Consider the following 20,802-nt stretch of genomic DNA (forward strand, 5'->3'; position numbering starts at 1 on the left):
GCAAAGGAGTACTTGTGGCACCTTAGAGACTAACCAATTTATTTGAGCATAAGCTTTCGTGAGCGACAGAAAAGCTCACAAAAGATTATGCTCAAATAAAATTTGTTAGTCTCTAAGGTGCCACAAGTACTCCTTTTTTTTTTGCGGATACAGACTAACACGGTTGCTACTCTGAAACCTGGAAGAATGCATGTGGTCATCTCAAGGAAGCATTTTGATAGGAGATATAGGGGTGAGGGGGTGGCTAGTGGAGAAGTGAGCGGGACAAAAGAGGGCACCCATTCCCTTTTCAGACTAGGACACTTTCTTGTCTAGAATAAGGAGGGGCTCCCTCTGTCATCCCTTTACTATGCTCCCTACCTTTAGACTCTTCCCCTGCATTCTAGCTTTTACTTACTCTTCCCCAACTCTCCTTGCAGCATTCACCCACACCCTCATTCGCCAACTGATTCCCTCCCGACCCCACACTCAACCCTTCAAACCCAGCCCAATTCTACTCTCCCCACCCAACTGAGGACCTCCCTAAACTCTCACCAGTCCCCACAACTGAACTTCCAACAACTCAGGAATGGCCACCTCACCTCTTCACAACTCAAAACCATCCCCTCAAGTCTGAACCCTCTCTCACACAGCACTACAGGCCCCTTCTCCCTCTGACCAGACACACATCACCAAGAGGCTCAAAAGCAACTCAAGCTCAGAAGCTTCCCTCACTTATTACTGGCCCTGGAGAAACAGGAGCAGAAATAGCTGTGTAGGAGTGTGAGAGCAGTTTCCGGACTTCACTGGCTCATTTACCATCTTCTTAAGTTGTTGCAAAGTGAACTGGTGGAACATTAAGCTGACAGTTGTGAGCTACATGCTTCCTCTGTCAGACAAACTTGAGTTAGCTGCACAGAATCCTGCTATCTCCTCTCCTGCTGTCTGCAGTCTATGGAAGCGTATGGCACTCTGCAGGGTGGGACTGGAGATGTTTCAACCTGAAGTCCCACTGACAGCAGGAGGCACTACACCATACAGTCCATCAGTCACATAGAAGAATCATAGAAGACAGGGTTGGAAGAGGGTCATCTAGTCCAACCCCCTGCTCAAAGCAGGACCAACCCCAACTAAATAATCCCAGCCAGGGCTTTGTCATGTAATGTCTATAGAGCAGCTGACAACTCTGGCATTATTGCTGGGGCGTAGCTACATAAAGGCCTAATGAGTAACCACCCTCCTTGACTGGATGATTATGACATGCCAAAGTTATCACTCTTTTCGGACACTGTTTTTCTGAACATTACTCTGTAATTAGCTTAAACTTGCGGTCAGAGAAAATGTTGGACAATGAGTGTACATGCGACAGGGAAGGCCAACAAGCTTCACCACCATGGGTATCACAACCTAATGGGAAAGAGTGATTTATATCACTCCATTGGGCCTCTATTCCTAATCCTGAAAGATGTCCTGATTAGGAGATGAGAAGAGAGATAGAAGATATCACTGTCGCCATGGCTGTGTCCTCAGCAACTCCTGGAACGTAAACCTAGGAGTCCTACTATTACAGCCTCCACAGGGTAAGTTTCCCTTCCTTCCCATCACCTCATTTCTCTAATTGTAGGCTTCTGTCTTTTTGCCTTCTTGAGCCCGAATGACTTTGCCAGGTTCTCAATTGGCTAATAAGACTGTATACTGTGTGATTTGCCTGGGATTACTCAGCAACTAAAACTACAAGCTTTAGTGAGACAGAAGCAGCATTTTCCTATCTTTCACTGTTTTATTCTCTTTGCCTTCACGTATGTTTGTCTTTTTGCTTCTTTAACAAAAGAGATTAGACTTTAACTCAAGGAGCTACTACCTAAAATGGCCTCCCTAAAACAAGGGAATTTAGTATAGTTTAAGATATGACTAAAGGGATTTTCCTTTAAAAGACTAAAATAAATGAAAAATAAGGGCGCTTGTTACAATAAAGGTTTATCTATAATTTTAAGATGTTCTACATTTTAACCATTTATTAAGAGCACAAACAGAAGAGGGTTTTTTGTTTGTTTGTTTTTTTTATAGTGATGGTGGCAGGAACTTGTCCCTTTATTATATTTAATATTGTAACAGTAATACCAGAATTCTAGTATACCTTAGTACCTTCGAGTCTTATCCCATCTCAATAAATAAAACCGGCCCACGAAAACGAAATAAATACATGCTGGAATACAGTAAGGAATCATTATGAATCTGAGAAGAACTCATTTACTGCAAATGAGAAGGTTTATTTTAGCCTAATATTTTCCCGCAACCAAAACTAAATTAATATTTTTTCATTCAAATACCAGGAATCTTTTTTCCTAATGGTTCCAGGATTTTCCCTCCCCATAAGATAGGCAGGTTGGGCTGTCCCATAATATGAAATTTTAGACAGACCAAAGGGAAGAAATCCATCTTTCTAGTAGTCTAGATCAGGGGTGGGCAAACTTTTTGGCCCGAGGGCCACATCGTGGGTCCAAAACTGTATGGAGGGCCGCGTAGGGAAGGCTGTGCCTCCCCAAACAGCCTGCCCCCCGCCCCCTATCCGCCCCCCTCAGAACCGCCAACCCATCCAACCCCTTCTGCTCCTTGTCCCCTGATCGTTCCCTCCCGGGACCTCCACCCGCTAACCGTGCCCTGGGACCCCACCCACTATCTAACCCCCCTGCTCCCTGACTGCCCGCACCTCTATCCACACCCCTGCCCCTGACAGGCCCCGCAGGACTCCGACACCTATCCAACCCCCCATTCCCCATCCCCTGACCATTCCCCCCACCCCCCTGAACCTCCACCCCATCCAACTGCCCCCCTGCTCCCTGTCCCCTGATTGCCTCCGGGAGCCCCTGCCCTTATCCAACCCCCCTGCTCCCTTACCATGCCACTCAGAGCACCAGGACTGGCAGCCGCGCCGCCCAACCAAAGCCAATCACACAGTCAAACCGCACAGTCTAGAGCAGCAGGGCAGGAGCTCGCAGTCCCACTGCCCAGAGCTCTGGCGGTACGGCAAGCTGAGGCTGTGGGGAAGGGCGGACAGCAGGGGAGGGGCTGGGGGCTAGCCTCTCCGGCCGGGAGCTCAAAGGCTGGGCAGGAGGGGCCCGCGGGCCGGATGTTACCCGTGGACCGCAGTTTGCCCACCTCTGGTCTAGATGAATCAGTTAATGAGGCCTTACTAAATTGGCTGGTCTCATTTGTTACAGACTATATTAGCCTTCCCTTGTATTTTACTTCAAGTCCACCAAATCCATCCTTTCCCAAATCTCTCTCACATATACTTAGGAAAATTGATTCTTCTTGGCTTTTATTACATGCAAATCCTCTTATTTTTCCTACCACGTTTTCACTACTGATAAGCTGGAAAATTTAGATTCGATGGTCCAATTTTTATTTTAAAAAAAGGTTATATCAGAAGCTCTCGTCACATTATATTATGAATTGGATACAGAATCTATGTTTGTTCACATCATTATTCTGAAGTCCAAAGAAATACTTATACACTATCACTTATTGTAACCCTTCCTCATGCAAACAAGAAAAAGGAATTCAGCTCTGCAATGTGATTTATAGTAAAGCTACTGTCCTTGAACTGACTACAGTGCATTGTTGCAACTGACCCTACATTAAAAATGAACCCAACATCTGTAGAGCAATGAGCACATCTAGAAAACTGTTAGCCTTTCGTGATCTTGACTTGTTGGTGTTGACTGCTCATTTAAAAAAAAAAAAAAATTTCCCTCCCATCACCATCTTACTTTACATCCAGAATTCTCATTATCCATCTTGCTAGAGAAAGGTAGGGGACAGCCAACCTGATCTCACTTGTCTAATGCCCAAAATGCCGTGCTGCATATATGGCTTTTGTGAATAGCTCATTAAATCTTTCCAAAGAAGCTATAGCATTCCAGTATCACAGAACTGAAGGAATAAAACATGCATGAGAGAAGGAATAGGTACACGAACAAACCATGCAGGAAGAGGAGATACTGTTATACCTTTAGACAAGCTATGGTTTAAAAAAAAAAAAAAAAAGAAAAAGAAAGAAGTCACAGGATATACACTAAACATTCAGTCAAAAAGTTTAGGAACCCCTTCCTTAGGGGCTCTGGACATTTAAAGTATGAATCCTGACATTGGTGAAGGTCAATGAAGCTTGAGGAAAAATATGAAAGACGATGACCTGATTAAAATGAAAACTGGAGACTACATAGACAGGGTATAGGAGTGAAGACATGGGATCACCTATTTTTATGAACACAGCATAGGGAGAATTAACATCAAGCCTGAAATCAGTGGATGCTGCTGGGTGCCCAGCACTTTTGAAACGTGAGGCCAACTACTTAAGTAACTAAATCATGAATTTAGGTGCCTATCTTTAGGCTCCTAGTTTTGAAAATCTTGGTCTGATCTTTTGGGTGTAAAATAATTAAAGCAATATTTATAACTTCCCATTGTCTGTTTCTTTAAGAAATGTCTTTTCTGTTATCTGGTCATTATCCTTATACCTTTCTCAGTTGCAACAAATAAGTTATGGTTTACTGTTTCGCACTAGCTATCCAGGTTTCCAATCTGTAACCTTGACTGATCAATTCAAAACCCACTAGCAGATCACTGGCTAATTTATTATGGCAAGACTCTTATCTGATATCCTCTCGCTAGAAGTTAAGTGGCAGCAGAGGAACAATTTTACCTTGCTGTTATTACATGAGAAGGCAAAAGTATTGTATAAACACTTACCGATTGCTAAGCCATCACTGAAGTTGTGTAGTCCATCACCCATAATCACCATCCAGGCTAGAGTAGCTATCCCAGCATCCTTCAGCTCTTCGCGTGAGTAGCGCTGACTGTGGCTGTGCGGATGATGATTCTGGGTATGATGGTGATGCAGAATATGATGGTAGTCATGATGATGGTGACTCAGATGATCTGACTGTCCAAGAGTGTCATGTAAATGAGAATGGCATTTGTTTCTACACCCCCTGGATACATATTCATTGTCTGTTTCCTCTTGATGGGAATGAGCTATCATGACTTCTTCTTCTTCTTGTACCACAGGTTGCTGAGAAATGAAGTGTGATGGATCTTGTGACTCTGTCCCTAAGTAACCTTCAGGCCCTTGTAAATAATAAAATAAATAAGACTACATAACTGTACATAAAAATAACCACATACAATGTTACGTTACAATAAGAGAAAAGCAAATAAATTCAGAATTGAGACGGACACCTTCTTCCACTGTGACTAAGTATGGCAATATTTTGAATGACTTTCCACAATAGTTTCCTTTTAAGTATCATCTCAAATTTCCCTAAACTCACCATGAAATTCTACAGAAATGTTACAAAATTATATATAAAAAAAGAGTCTTGGGTCTTAACTCCTAACTCATCTCTAAAGACTCATTTCCAAAAAACAAAATCTTCACAAGTTATACTGTGGTGATCTAACTTCTTTCAGCTGATAAAATATATTATTTTTATAGCAACAATAGATTATACCATATTACATATTAAATCATTTGCTAGTTTTTGAACTATTTTTCTTAGGCACAAATGTGTACAGTTTTTACTTTTTAAACTTGCACTATTTGACTTGTAGCCCAATTGTTTTGAAAATTAAAAAAAGTCTGTAATCACATTGTGTGTACTTTTAATGAATTTTAGGCTGAATTATAAGCCACCAAAATCAGAGAAGTTATATTATAAGGATCAATTCTGACACTTTGTGATGATATAGATGTAATTGATCACTACATAAAAATCCGGAAGTCTGAACTTCCAAAAAATAGTCAGACATATGCACAGAAGGAAAGTATGTAATACAGAAGGACATAGCAAGTTGTATTAAACATTTAATGTCAAGATAGGTCAGTTAAGTTAAGAATTGGCTCTAACTGGCACTTCAGTTAACTTCTTTACCTGCAGTGAGTGACACTGAAAGAAGACAATTCTTGTGTCTTTGGGGGAAAAACACAAAACAAAAAACAAAAAATGTAATTTGCAATATAATCCTGAAATAAAAACCCCATTGACCTCAGCACCAATGGGAACTGGTTTCTGCAAAATAAGATATGCTCCATATAGCCACATGAAAACTACAAATGGGGATCAGTAAAACCAAATTCCACTGAGATACCTATGCAGACAATCAGATATAGAAGAGTTCTGTTTGAGGCTACAGGATCATGTATGGCATGCAACACTAAGCCAACATATGAGCTTTTATGTATTTTCAGGAGAGTCTGGAGTTCTGTCAAATCAAATAGATAATATTAGTATTCTGGTAGTTCTGGTCAGTGTTAGATGCTTGAGGTGCTTAAAAAACAAGAGACAGAAAATTGGAGAAAAAAATACAATTAAAAGAAGCCAGAGATGATGTTTCTGGCATGATAAATTATCTCCTGTTAACTACAGATAAAAAGTGCTGTCTCCATATAATATGATTGCAGGAGATACACCCATGTGATTTGGGGTCCCTGCAAACTTAACAAAGTTCCTTTTTTAAACTGACTATTTTGGTACTGTTCTACTCGGTGGAGCAGTTCACACATTTTGATTCCAAGAAATGCTTCTGAGATGGTGTTTTGCTCAAGAGTCTGAAAAACGAGTTAAAGCGGTAAAAGTGAAAGTAACCCTTCTAACCTTGAACATAGAAACAGAAATAAACCCAAATCCCCATTTATTTTTTTTCAATTGAGTATATGATTCAGCCTTGCAATAGGATCAAGAGGAGAGAGAGGAAGTCCACAGAGGAAGTAACAGAGGCATATAAGGGCACATCTTAAAACCTCTAATGGGGTAACTGGAGAATATGAAGTCCAGGGTTTAAAGGAGTGAGGCAAAGGGGCATAAGTCAACTTCATCTATGCTTTCAATCCACCAACTTCAGTGGGCTTTCACCAAGGATGTGTATATTTGTTCGCAGACAGAACACTGCTGTACTTGGACAAATTTTTGACATGAACTCCGCTCCAGCAAATATCACACTAATATGCAAGACATTTTGTAATTATATTTTCACCTCAGAATTGCTTTAATCTCACTCTTGCTGAGAATGAGGTATTTTGAGCACATTATAATTTAAAACCCAGAATGAGATTACTTAATGTTAATATATCACACACACACACATGCCCTGTTTACACCTACCTTACAATCCAAGTGCTTATCATAGTGGATATTTCAGTAGCCGAGCACACACAGTACTGAAATCAGCCTATAAAAATCAAAAAGCTCAATGTTTTATTGTAAACTTGTACCAGAAGATCTGGACGTTTGGTGGCACTCTTGTTCCATGAAATTTTTAAGGTGTTTTCATTAATGGTCTGATTTTGAGAAATGCTGAATACCTGCAGCTTCCCTCTCCCCAATTAACTTCATCTAGAATTGTGGGTGCTCAGCCCTTCTGAAAATCAAGTCCTCAGGCATTTGAAATATGTAAGCTTGAGTGCTTACGTTTTGATATCAGATTTGATACAGGGACTCTTAAAAATCCTTCCTCCATAGAGTTACAGGTACTATTAGTCTAGAAATTGGTAGATGCATAAGCATCTTGAACTTCTGTAGACAGAAGGGCTTAAACAGAACAGTTTTGATTTCCAGTGCTCAATCCTGTATCATAAGAGTAGAAGCTTAAAAATTCAGAAAACACATGGACTACTTCGAACCCCTATCAACATTAAAAAATGGTTAAAAATCAACTTACTTAGGGTCAATCCTCTGCATACCAACGTGTATCAAGATTTTGTTTCAGGAAAGATTTAATTAACCTAGCTACACAGTGATCCAGTCAACAGTAAGTGAAAGGATCAATGAGCCTTCAATAGCATAGAAAAGATTCTTTACCCTTTTGATTGATACAATTGTGCAGTAGTATTACTAAGACTTACGATAATCTGCATCTAATTTTTCTTCATTTGTTGAAAACTTCTTACTTTCTCCATCTTCATTTTTTTTCTGACTCCAAAAGAAAAATTGAAGTTATAAATATTTTACTTATTTTTCAGGATATACATGAGCAATACACAGTATATTTATAAAATTATGCAGCGTGAAAATCAAGAGGATGGCATGGAGATATCCAAAGAATACATAATCAGGAAGATGACTAGAATGTCAGCAGAAGTAGAGTAAGAAGCAGAGTAAAAAAGCAAAGAATTAGCTAGGGTACAGAGGGGAAAAAAAAAAAGTCACAATGAGCAGGCATAAGGATTTATACAGAATTACACAGTAACTATAGTTCCACTTTATACTTGAAACACCTCTAAAGCCTCACAAAATGCCAATTTTTTCCCTATTGTAGTGTTTAACGCATAGTCAAATTTTAAACAAATGTCTCATTAAAACATGATGAAAACCAAGCATCTGCTCTGCCTGGGAACTATTTGCCCAGAGGTACCTTGCAAAGAGCAAAGAACTTTAGCTGTAGTTATGGAGACTGATCCTGCCAACCTCATGAGTATTTCTTACCTATTTTTACACTATGCAGCTTGCTACAGTGAGCACCATTTTGTAAAATAACATTTATACCCACAGTAGTTAGAATAGGAATAACACCAACGATGTAAGTGTAAGGACTACCATAACAATCCCAATATAGTAACCACTGGGATTTCTGGAGGGAGGAGGAGAATGGTGTGGTTTTTGTTGTTTTAAGATGGCACTCACTGTAAATCAGGTCTTTCACTGTAACTTCAAGGTAAACAACTGAAAGATGCAGACTGAATTATCTGCTTGTGCAAGAAAACAGTTAACAGAATTCTTTTTAGGAATATAAATACACGTCTACTCCGAAGGAGGAAAGATGGTTAGGATCACCCAAAGTATAGTACTATAGACTTATAAGCAAAGATTGAGTTGTGAGCACATTCCTCATTAGCTACCAAATCTAATCAACAAGCTGCTCTCTACAAAAGACTAATTTTAATATCCACAGACACGACTATTACATAGTGCAATGAGGCTTCAAAAATGTAATTTCCCTACCTTTTTCTTCTTGTCTTTAAACTGCTTAATTAAAGTGATCAAATGCTCAGCTAGAAACATGAAATACAGGCCTCCAAGGGCTGTCAGTCCTTTCCATGTGGAATCCAAATAAGCAGTTTCTTCTACACTTTGAAAGACAAGATGCTTGAACAGGGCATCTTTATTTTGTTCAAGTAAAAGTTTCTCGTGGTGATGGTGATGATTTCCATGAGACTAAGGGAAATTCAAAAGAAAAACATTCAAGTTCCACTAATTCAGAACAAATTTCAGTACAACAGAAGAAAAAACTGAAAGGTGCTCTGTGGCTCATTTTTATTGATTCCAGAGACGAATCTTATTACTTTCTTAATGTGAGAAAGAACTATAAATGAAAACAACTCAAAATGGATTAAATGGCTGTGATGTTTGTGGGTAAAGGGAAATATTTAAAGAGTACATGTAGACCCAGCCATCACCCTCTACCAAGTGTGTATATGCACCTTTCATTAGAATGGTTTGCAACATTAGGATGCTCTTGCTAAATCCTCAGCTAGTAGTGGTGGCCCAGACCACCATTTTTACTGCCTCATCTATAGCTGACAAAGAAGGTAGGAACATTCCTTTCTAATACGGACCACACAATAGTGACCCAAGCCTTTGCCTGATCTCAGAGGACCCCACCTCTGGGGCTCTCCCTCACTGGGAGGCTACTTGAACCAGAGTTGGGCAGCTTTCAGAGCAGGAGAGAAGGACTTCTGCTTAACTTTTGCATGAGTTTGTCTTATTCCTGAAAATTCTGCTGCCAATATATTTTTGAGGTGGCAGCAGCAGTAATTTTGTTTAATGTACACGTTGATTAAATTTATGTTTTGAAACAGTAAACGGCGTTCACTTCCTATGACAATAAATAAATGGCTGGTTAAATAGAGCAGAAAGGATCAAAATAATCTGCTAGCTAAAAAAGATCCCCCAACTCAGGCAGGTTAGTGTTAAGGTGAATCCAAGGGTGTATAATGAATAAACCATCTGACAGAAGCACCATTATGGAGACTGAATTTTAATACCCGGGAAAACAAAAATCTAGGTATTGCATTATAAGTGCTCTAAAAAGATGACTGTTTAGCACTAAAAATCAAACTATTCCCTTTCCCATTTTTTTGCCAGGTATGTTGGATCTAGGGCAGCAGTTAAACAAGTCAACTCTACTCCCAAAATAGTCTTGATATGACTGTGAAAGTTATTTTGCATTTTTTTTTGTTTTTTTTTTGGGGGGGGGGGCAGGGGAGTGGAGGGCATGCAGAGAGAATAAAATGACACCTATTTGAACAAGACAAAATCATAAGGGAAAAAATTTGATAACAATGATAAATTTACTCATTTTCACTCTCAGTTGTATAGTAGTAAATTTTACAGATGGAGATACCACAAATCTAGAATTTCTGACCAGATTTAATTCCTTAGGTCAAATTTTGAGGTAGAGGTGCATTCCCCTAAAAAGCCCCAATGCATTCCTAAAGTATAGTTTCTTGTCCAGTATGAAAGAGGAAATCCCCTGAGGTCCAGATTCAGACCTGATATAAGCATGGTGCAACTCCCATAAAACACTCTGGATCAAATGCAATAGTGACAGTGTAAATGGGTTGGAAAATGAGTGTAAACTAAGGATGTCAAGCAGTTAAAAAAAATTAATCGCACGATGAATCGCACTGTTAAACAATAATAGAATACCATTTCTTTAAATAGTTTTGGATATTTTCATTTTTAAGTATATTTATTTCAATTACAACACAGCATAGAAAATGTACAGTACTCACTTTATATTTATTTTTGATTATAAATATTTGCACTGTAAAAAACAAAATAAATAGTATTTTTCAATTCACTTACTACAAGTACTGTAGTGTAATTTCTTTATCAGGAAAGTTTAACTTACAAATGTAGAATTATGTACATTATGTACAAAAAATAACTGCATTCAAAAAATAAAAATGTAAAACTTTAGAGCCTACAAGTCCATTCGGTCCTACTTCTTGTTCAGCCAATTGCTCAGACAAACAAGTTTGTTTATATTTGCAGGAGATAATGCTGTCCATTTCTTGTTTACAGTATCACCTGAAAGTGAGAACAGGCGTTTGCATAGCACTGTTGTAGCCAGCACTGCAAGATATTTATGTACCAGATGCCCTAAAGATTCATGTCCCTTCACGCTTCTACCACCGTTCCAGAGGTCATGCGTCCATGCTGATAACTGGCTGTGCTCGATAACCGGCTGTGCTCGATAACCATCCAAAGCAGTGCGGACCGATGCATGTTCATTTTCACCATCTGAGTCAAATGTGACTAGCAGAAGGTGGATTTTCTTTTTTGGTGGTTCGGGTTCTGTAGTTTCTGTATCAGAATGTTGCTTCTGAAAGCATGCTCTACATCTCGTCCCTCTCAGATTTTGGAAGGCAATTCAGATTCTTAAACCTTGGGTTGAGTGATGTAGCTATCTTTAGAAATCTCACATTGGTACCTTCTTTGTGTTTTGTCAAATCTGCAGTGAAAATGTTCTCAAAATGAACAACATGTGCTGCGTCATCATCCAAGACTGCTATAACACGAAATATATGGAAGAATGTGGGCAAAACAGAGCTGAAGACATAGTTCTCCCCCAAGGAGTTCAGTCATAAATTTAATTAAACCATTATTTTTTAGCGAGCATCATTAGCATGGAGGCATGTCCTCTGGAATGGTGGCCGAAGCATGAAGGGGCATACAAATGTTTAGCATATCTGGCACATAAATACCACACAACGCCAACTATAAAAGTGCCATGCGAATGCCTGTTCTCACTTTCAGGGGACATTGTAAATAAGAAGCAGGCAGCATTATCTCACGTAAATGTAAACAATCTTGTTTGTCTTAGCAATTGGCTGAACAAGAAGTAGGACTGAGTGGACTTGTAGGCTCTAAAGTTTTACATTGTTTTATTTTTTGAATGCAGTTATTTTTTTGTACATAATTCTATATTTGTAAATTAAACTTTCATGATAAAAAGATTACACTTCAGTATTTGTATTAGGTGAATTGAAAAATAATGTTTCTTTTGTTTGCCATTTTTACAGTGCAAACATTTGTAATAAAAATAATATAAAGTGAGCATTGTCAACTTTTCATTCTGTGTTGTAACTGAAATCAATATATTTAAAAATGTAGAAAAACATCCAAAAATATGTAGTAAGTTTCATATTCTATTGGTATTCTATTGTTTATCAGTGCAATTAAAATGGATTAATCGGGATTAATTTTTTTAATCCTGATTACTTTGAGTTAATCACATGCATTAACTGCGATTGACAGCCCTAGTATAAATATTAAAGTAGTGTAGCTTGTACTAAACGGACATTAAGTGTGAAAAACAAATATATCTTGAACATCAAGGAACACAGGAACACAAAAAGCAACTTTCAGGAGGGTGCAAGATAAAGAAAAGCAGCCTAATAAAAGGGTCAGAGCTGTTCTTAATCAGGACCTGCTTTTCCTGCTCCCCTCCCTGGTGTGAGAGAATTACTCTTATTTTACCCACCCACCAACTGCCAAATCAGTGCAAGTTTTACTACCTTAATATATGCACCCAAGTTCCTGTCCCGGTTATGACATTGCTGAATTTAGGCCTGAAGGCTAGTACTTAGCACTTTTGTACACGAGAAGAGTGCTAGTGGAGGTTCTTATGAAGAAGTGTATAGGACTCAGCAGCAGTGCTGCTTTTGTTGCTTCTTTTGAAAATTTTCAAGTTAAGATACATTAGCAACCCCTTAATTGCAGCATAAGTATGGTTCAAGCATCATTGAGAATACTGCTTTCACAAAGCCAGTCTTCCATAAGGTTTGCAAGTAAAGAACATACAATAAAGCATGCTGGATTTTTAGGATACTTGCACCCCAAGCACAGAGGCCCAAGTGCCTCCAGAATCTGAGAAACAGGTCAACAATATAATTAACTGAAGGGAATAAGGAAAAACCTACACATATAGAAAGCAAGGCTTTCAACTCACTGCATAACACTTAGTTTTACTGATGGAGCGTACCACAGGGTTGGACTGTCCCTGTACTATAAGTCCGGCACATAGACTTCCCTAGAGACAGAATTTTATACTGATTCTAGTCCAGTTCCATTCTTGACCTAAGTTGAGTCTCTTCAACCCCATCACATGGGTAAGTGATCTGGTACTAAACCTCTCCAAGTGTTGTGTTCCCAGCATTTCTCAGATGCTCCATTCAGAGGATAAGCAGTGTCAGCATTTGAATGTTGCAATTATCTCTCTCCCATCACACTGGAAAGAGATAATGGAGCTATTTTTTTTTTTTTTTTTTTTGAGAAATAGAAAGTCAGGAGGTAGGGGAGGAGGGTGAAAAGAAAAAAAAAAAATACCGAAAGGATTCTAAATTGCTAATCTACAAGCGCAACTTGTGTGTGAGGCACTGAGTAATGTACAAGAACGTTGCAAACCAACGCATGATGGTGCAACTGCATGCGTTGTGGGGAATCCTAAGTCAGATCAGAAACAGCAGCTACAGTTTTACATAGATTACTTGAAGGTAGATCATCTTTTCTTATTAGGTTAATACAAGTTTTCATTAACGTCAATAAACCACTAGGTTTGGTAGACAGCCAAACCAAGTGTTAGTAGGCTTCCTAAAGCACTTGACATTAATAATAAGATAATAAAGCCATATTTCACTAACATTTTTCAAGTTAAGATGAATGATTTAATATGAGTAAAAAATACTTACATGTGGAAGGAGATGTAAAAAAGCATCTCCACTCAGAGTCCCAACAGCCAGTGACACAAGGAAACTTAGAAGAAACTTGAAAAATACACGATTCATCAGAGGTATCAATATAACACCCAATAAAGAAAGAAAACTGATGATGGAGATTGATATAAGACCACCAATCCAAGCTGGTAAGAGAAATACAAAATATATCAGATGATGCTTGCTTTCTTCAAAACACTGATTTAGACGTTAGTAACTAAGAAAATCCCCAGGATAAGGGTGTCTAGAAAGAACTCTTTGTACAGCATATAGAAAAGTCAAGTATCTAAGAAAAAATAATAGTTTAGAATCTAAATATTTATATTAGCTATAAAAAAAAGCAAATTTCAAGTGCAAATGATTATTGGTAAGATTTATTCTAAATTTAAAAAGAAATTAAAACCTACCTATTTGCAAAGAATAGCTTTTTGGAGGGCTTTCAGTCTTTTCACTAGCTGCATGGATTACGCAGTGTTTGCCATCAATCTGGTTAATAATTGCTGGACAAAGATAGCTGAATTCTGTAGCAGTCAACAATACTTGTGTGCTTATTCCATGAGACGTCATCAGTTTTGATACATTGAAGCACTGCAGAAAGAAAAACTCTGTTTAAGATTAATAAGAACAGAAGTACTATCATATCCTAGAAAAACTTCAAGAGCAGTCCAATACCAGTTCAAAATACAGTAGCACGTCCCTAAAATAGTTAATTCAATTTTAGCCAAGGTCGGTCGCTAAGGTTGGTAACAAGCTGACTTCAGCTAGATAAACTTTTGCAAGTTTTATTCTGAAATAATTGTCAATGCACAGGCACCAAAACAGTTAAACCTATCAGTTCACACCTTTTGTTGTTTCAGTTCAAATTTGTGTGTAGATGGAAGCAGCCTCTAGTCACTACACTCTAACCAAGAAGACACCCTTCATTGAAGACATTGAAATCCAATCTCCCTCAAGATTCTATCCTTTCTTGTGTCTACAGTACATGTTGCATACACCTAAGGGAGGTGGACAATGCTAGCAGTACATTTCTTGTTCCATGGGCTAGCCTCAGCCTCCAGACTGGAGAGTTAATTGGACAACATTGCCAGCTGGATGCATGAGCTGACTCATTCCTAATTGAAGGAAGACAGAAATCATGCTGGAGGAAGAAGTCTTTCTTATGAGAGGCTCGTAATAAATCTTGTCAATCACATCATTTCGATCGAAAGCCATGTTCTGAACATGTTTCTTCCTGCAATTATCTTTGTACTCCACTACTTGCAGTCTTTAAAAGTCTAGTCATTCCTCTTTAGTAGGGCTGCCAGCCTTGTTTCTCCTCTGCTTGTGAAAAAAGAAATATGCCTCAACACTGAATTCAGAACCTGTGATTATGTGCGCACACACACACCCTGAACTATTTAGCTTAGCTACCTCAAGTAGGGTAAATAGACTTCAAAGAGGATCTGCTGATTTTTAAAGCCCTTAATGGTGAAGGATTTGGCTGTAGGAAAAGCTCTCATTACAGTGGTTTTATTTAGTGATACCAGCCAGCAGTTCCACGAGCATCCCTTTCCCCTTTTAAAAAAGAAAGAGAAGACATTTTATTTTCATTTGGGTTTGCCTCTACAAAACCTCCCCCACCTCTTAAGAAAAGAGGTAGGATCCAGCACTCAAAAAAAAAAAAAAAAAAAAAAGGTATGTTTGTGATTGGATTTTAATAATCTGTGCAACCGTACCAGTGGAAGGTAGTAGTGGGGTGAATATATACATATTACTTTAACAAAAACAAGATACTTCAGAATTAATTGGACATAGTCAAAAACACAAGCCTTCTTTTGGGGAAAAAAGCCTTACATTTTACAGAAGAGGACACTGAATGACAGCTACCACATCCTTACTAAAGGCAAGTTTACACTACAGCGCTACATCGGCACAGCTGTACCGATGCAACTGTGCCACTGTAGTGCATCTGGTGAAGATGCGCGATGCCGATGGGAGAGCGCTCTCCCATCGGCATAATTACTCCACCTTAGCGAGAAGCAGAAGCTATGTCAGCAGGAGACATAGTGCCAGTGTGGACAGCGCGCAACTTGTGTTGCTTGGGGGTGGGGGGAGAAGAGGGCTTTTTCACACCCCTGAGCCACATAAGTTATATTGATTTAGGTATCGCTTAGGTAACGTAGACCTACCCTAAGAAGCAGGAGAAGTTAGGATAGGAAGAAACTTAGTCTGCATTGAAATGAATGGGAAAAGCATTAAAGACACTGAAGGGTTTGTTTGTTTGTTTAGTTTCATTACACTTAAGGCTTCCAGCTAAATTTTATATTATTGTCAGAATGGTTTCAGGAATATCTCAGTGCCCGTATGTCCCTTCCATGCTTCAAGCCCCTCGTAGACCCCATCATTCCCTCAGATCATCTGCTTGTCCTAACCTCAGGCCCATCCCACCTAAACTTCACCTTCTCAAAACCATGCTCCAACTTGAAAATACAGGGTAGCAGCAGGGAAGTGGAAGTGAAAGTGAAATGAGAGGATTATCATTTTTCAGGGACAGAGATGCAAGTATCTACTGCAGCTCTAATTACAGAAATAAAGAAAGCGCAGACAACAACTTTCACCAGAGAATGAGAATGTTTTACAAAGGTGATTATTTTCCCCATTTTAAAAGGGGAAAGTAAGGCACAGCAAGACTTATTTGCCTGATCACAGAAGAGTAAGCCAATTGCAGAGTGGTGAACAGAATTTAGGGCTCCCAACCTCTAGAATACAAGTTAATACCAGATTACATTTACCCAAAGATGATTAGTAAATATACATAATGAAACTTGCATAAAATCCATACTTAAGTTCCAAGGCCTCTCATTGATTTCTATGTAGGATGAATTACTTTCTGTCCTAGCCTTTTACTTCCTGCAGAAAAATGTAAGCCTACCTGGAATAAGTTCAGCAATATGCATGGTTATAGAAATGTTAAACTTTCAAAGAGTACTATTTGTTTTTAAATTTTTTTTAATCTACCCTTTTCTACACCATAAGAAAACGTAATTGTTTTCCTATAATAAGCATCAAAAACTTTCACATACTTGTGTCAGACATTAACTAGTCTTAAAATGTTCTCCTAAAGAGAGAAACCAGAAAGAAAAAAAAAATAAATCAAATATTACAACCCAGTGTACAAACCAGAATACCTAACTATTCCACACACACACACCTCTTGCATCAAGATTCCCAGAAGTTAAATGAATGTCTCTGGAAGACAAACCATACTAACACACTTCTAATGGGCATATGCCCCCAAGAAGAGTACAGAACACTAGTTTCACCTCTTGTGTATTTTGGTTTTTAAATTTATAATACATGTAACTTCCTCTTTCCGATTCCCTTAGGGAAAGAAGTGATTCATTAGTTTTTCCATTAACAAGTAAACTCACACTGCTGCTTTCTGTGACATTCATGGCACTGGGGCTGGTTAGACTTATATGAACAGGCTTCACTTCTCTGGTTTCCGAATTCTGTAACATAGGATTGCCATCTGTAGCAGTGGTGTTGGTATATGCAGTTACTTCCATAACAGTGTTTTTGTTGCTTATCAAGTTCTGCTTGTGCTCAGCGTTTTCTATTCTTTGTAATTCCTTTGCCTGACCATTACTAGGATCTTTATTTACACCACCAGATTCATGATGTGGGCAATCTGTTCTCTCTAAGTTTTTGCTTAGCATAACATGGTTATGATGAAGATGATGATCATGATCGTGGCCAATAGTGATACTTTTCACTTTATCTATTCCTATGTTTTGCAGCAACTTTCTAAATCCTTCAATAGTCAAAGTATTGTTCTCCCCATAACGTTGGAAAAGTTCCTGAAGGTGATGCTTCTGCATAAGTGCTGCCAAGTCAGTGTTGATACCAGCTGCCTTATCTGGAATTAATTTCTCAGAGGTCTGTGCAACAGTAGCCAGCTCTACTTCATGACGATGACTTTTGCAGAACAATATGGAAAATGACAAAAGAAAGGCCATCAGAAGCTCATTCTCCATTGCAGCTTCCTATAAAAAAGGAATGACAAAAGAAAGTTATGAGACAGCACATATGTGCTGTAGTGCAACTCACTGGCTAATTTAGCTGACCTGAATTATTACCAGAAAAGGTGCCATAGCGAGAGGAATATCCATCAGTTGAAACCTGGCTTATATTGGTTTAGCTTGTTGGTAAATTTACAAGAGGCAAGCTAAACCAACACAAACCAGTGAGAGAGCATCATCACGCAGAAGTTCAACTAGTTTAACGAAACTGGTTTAAAGTTAAATTGGTGCAACTGTGTTTAGACCAGCCCTGTAAGATAGCGTTTGACCAAACTCAACATTGCAGTAGGGGGAACTGTGCTGCTAAAGATTTTAGAGCAGTGGTTTTAGAGCAGTGGCAACCCAGTTGAAGAAAACTGTTGATGCCAACGGGTTTGGGGTATGGGAGGGGCTCAGGGCTGGGGGTGAGGGCTGCGGCCGGGGGTGAGGGGTTTGGGTGCAGGAAGGGGCTCTGGGTTTGGGGGGGCTCAGAGGAGGGGCAGGGGATTGGGCCACAGGCTTACCTCAGGCAGCTCCCTGTCAGTGGCACAGCAGGGGTGCAGAGGCAGGCTTCCTGCCTGTCTTGGGACCACGGACCACCCTGCACCCCGGAAGCGGCCAGCAGCAGGTCTGGCTCCTAGGCGGAGGTGCGCAAGCTACTCTGCGCAGCTGTTGCCTGCAGGCACCGCCCTCTCCAGCTCCCACTGGCCAGAAACTGGCCAATGGGAGTGCGGAGCCGGTGCTGGGGCAGCACACAGGGCCCAATGCCTCCCGCCTTCTTCCCCCGCAGGAGCTGGACCTGCTGCTGCCTGCTTCTGGGGCGTGGTGTTGGAAATGGTAGGACTAGCCTGCCTTAGCTTGGCAGCACCACTGACAGGACTTTTAACGGCCCCGTCGGCAGTCCTGACCAGAGCCGCTACAACCCAGTCCCTTCTATTCCGCAATCCAGTCGTGACCCATGGTTTGAAAACCCATGTATTAGAGCAATGGAAAAGCAAGATCCTGAACTCCTCATCATTAAGACGTCATGACATACCTAATAAGAGTTAGAGTGTGAATTAATTTTCTACATACTTTAAGACTTATTCCTACATTTTGCCTAAGTTATACCTGTAGTTTAATTTTGATATAATAATCTCAATTTTTCGTAAATGGTTGTGTAGTATTGCTGGGAGCTATTAAACATTACCACATTTCACTCCAAAGGTGCAGACAGAGATAAACTGTATAAACAGGTATAGAAACTATATACAAATGTAAGTTTTAAAGTGCCTTTGGTTCTTGGACCAAGAAGTTGCTATAAACATTTGTAATGTTTCATACAAAAGGGAACATTTAATTGTCAAATGCAGTATTTATATGCTGCCTAACATTTTAAATCAGTATTATGTTGCAGCAAAGACTATACACATTTTTGAAGCCTGCTATTGCAAATAATAGTTGGTATGGGTACTTCCCCCTTTTCATGTTCTCTGTATAGATAAAAATCTTCTTACTATATGTTCCATTCTATGCATCCGGTGAAGTGAGCTGTAGCCCACAAAAGCTTATGCTCAAATAAATTTGTTAGTCTCTAAGGTGCCACAAGTACTCCTGTTTTTTTTACCTAAATGTACAGTTACTCCTGTGCTGATTCCCACTAACTATAATGAAATGCCATAAGGTAGGAACTACAGATTCAGGCCCTTAAACTCTGATTCTGAAAACACTTAAGCTTGTGCTTAATTTTACACATCATGGGACTACTCAGCTGCGTTGTTTGAAGCCTGTGCACGAGCATTTGCAGTATCAGACTCTTAGTTTACAAGCAGTAGACAAAGTGTTTACTTCATATTGTGAAGAAGTTGCCCCACATGCTCCATGGACCCTGAACACAAAATACTCAGTTAAGTTTCCCACTGACTATGAACAACAGCACGTTCAAACAGTTAAGATTTGTACTTCAAAATTAGTGCGTCCATCTCTTATCAATCTAATGCAACTTTCCTCCAATTATCTCCAATACCCCGGACCAATCCCCTACCGCATCTGGTCCATTTCTAATATTAAACAAATTGCGAAGAGGGGAAGCCAGCCCTGGACAGATGTGTGACTAAGACGACACATTAATTGCACATACGACAAACAGCAGCGCCGGGGCTTGGGGCCTATCACTGAGTGAGTACCCTAAGGCAGCGCGAAGGCAGATCCGGCCCAGCTCGGAGGACACCGCTCCCCTCCGTACAACTGGAGTGTGGGGGGCCGGGATCCCCACGCGGGCAGCAGGCTGGGCGGGGCACTTCCCCAGGCAGGAGACCGGCCTCCGCCTATGCGCCCCGCTCAGGCATCGCCCGCATGCCGGGCGTGGGCGGGACTCGGGGCCGAGGCTCGCGGGCCGGCCGCAGTCGGAGCCAGACAAGCCCGGCACAGGCGGGCGCCATCCCCACCAGCCCACGTGGCCTCCCCGGGGAGTCACGGCCGCGCAGGCCCGGCCCGGTCCCGCCTCCCCTCACACCGCTCCGGCGGGGACAATTCACCTCCTCCTGCAGCCGCCCCGCGCCCCGGCTCCTCAGCGCGCCCCCGCCGCCCTCTCCCCTTCCGGCTTCGTTCCCAACCCCAGCAGGACAGGCAGAGTCCGGGCCCGGCCCCCCGGGCAGCCAATCAGGATGTAGCGGAATGTCACGGGTTGACTCCGAGCCAATGGGCACAGGAACCGCGGGCCCCGCCCCCTAGCGGCGAACGCAGGCCGCGCGCCGGGTGGGCGGCAGTTGGGTGAGCGGCCCGGGTTACGCGAGCGCGCTGTCCCGGCCCGCTCCAGGGGGCGGGGTTCGGCTGCTCGCGCGTCCCCCTCGGCAGCCGTGGTCAGGGCCCGGGCTGGAGACCCCTGGGCGGCGGCGACTGCCCGGGAGACCCCGCGGAAGGCGGAACGGCCCCAGCGCCGCTGGGCTGGGCTTAGAGGGCGGCCCGGCGTCGTGCCGCGCCCCGGCGGGGCTCAGAGGCCGGGCGGGCGCGGAGGAGAAACCT

At 41.0% G+C, this 20,802-nt stretch overlaps 1 protein-coding gene across 1 annotated transcript in view; it reads right to left on the bottom strand.

Moving 5' to 3' along the window:
* The window catches only part of SLC39A6 (solute carrier family 39 member 6), a 28,301-nt gene extending 7,892 nt beyond the window's left edge, over positions 1–20,409 (bottom strand). Inside the window, exons 1-7 of the mRNA XM_037893402.2 lie at positions 20,316–20,409; positions 17,170–17,784; positions 14,167–14,347; positions 13,736–13,905; positions 8,982–9,194; positions 7,886–7,952; positions 4,735–5,112 (exon numbers count right to left, since the gene is read on the bottom strand). Coding sequence (XP_037749330.1) covers positions 4,735–5,112; positions 7,886–7,952; positions 8,982–9,194; positions 13,736–13,905; positions 14,167–14,347; positions 17,170–17,775 — 1,615 coding nt within the window. The 5' untranslated portion in view covers positions 17,776–17,784; positions 20,316–20,409. The remainder of the gene's footprint in view (positions 1–4,734; positions 5,113–7,885; positions 7,953–8,981; positions 9,195–13,735; positions 13,906–14,166; positions 14,348–17,169; positions 17,785–20,315) is intronic.
* Positions 20,410–20,802: the final 393 nt, after the last annotated feature.

This window comes from Chelonia mydas, chromosome 2 (assembly GCF_015237465.2).
Source record: "Chelonia mydas isolate rCheMyd1 chromosome 2, rCheMyd1.pri.v2, whole genome shotgun sequence".
Taxonomy (NCBI): Eukaryota; Metazoa; Chordata; order Testudines; family Cheloniidae; genus Chelonia; species Chelonia mydas.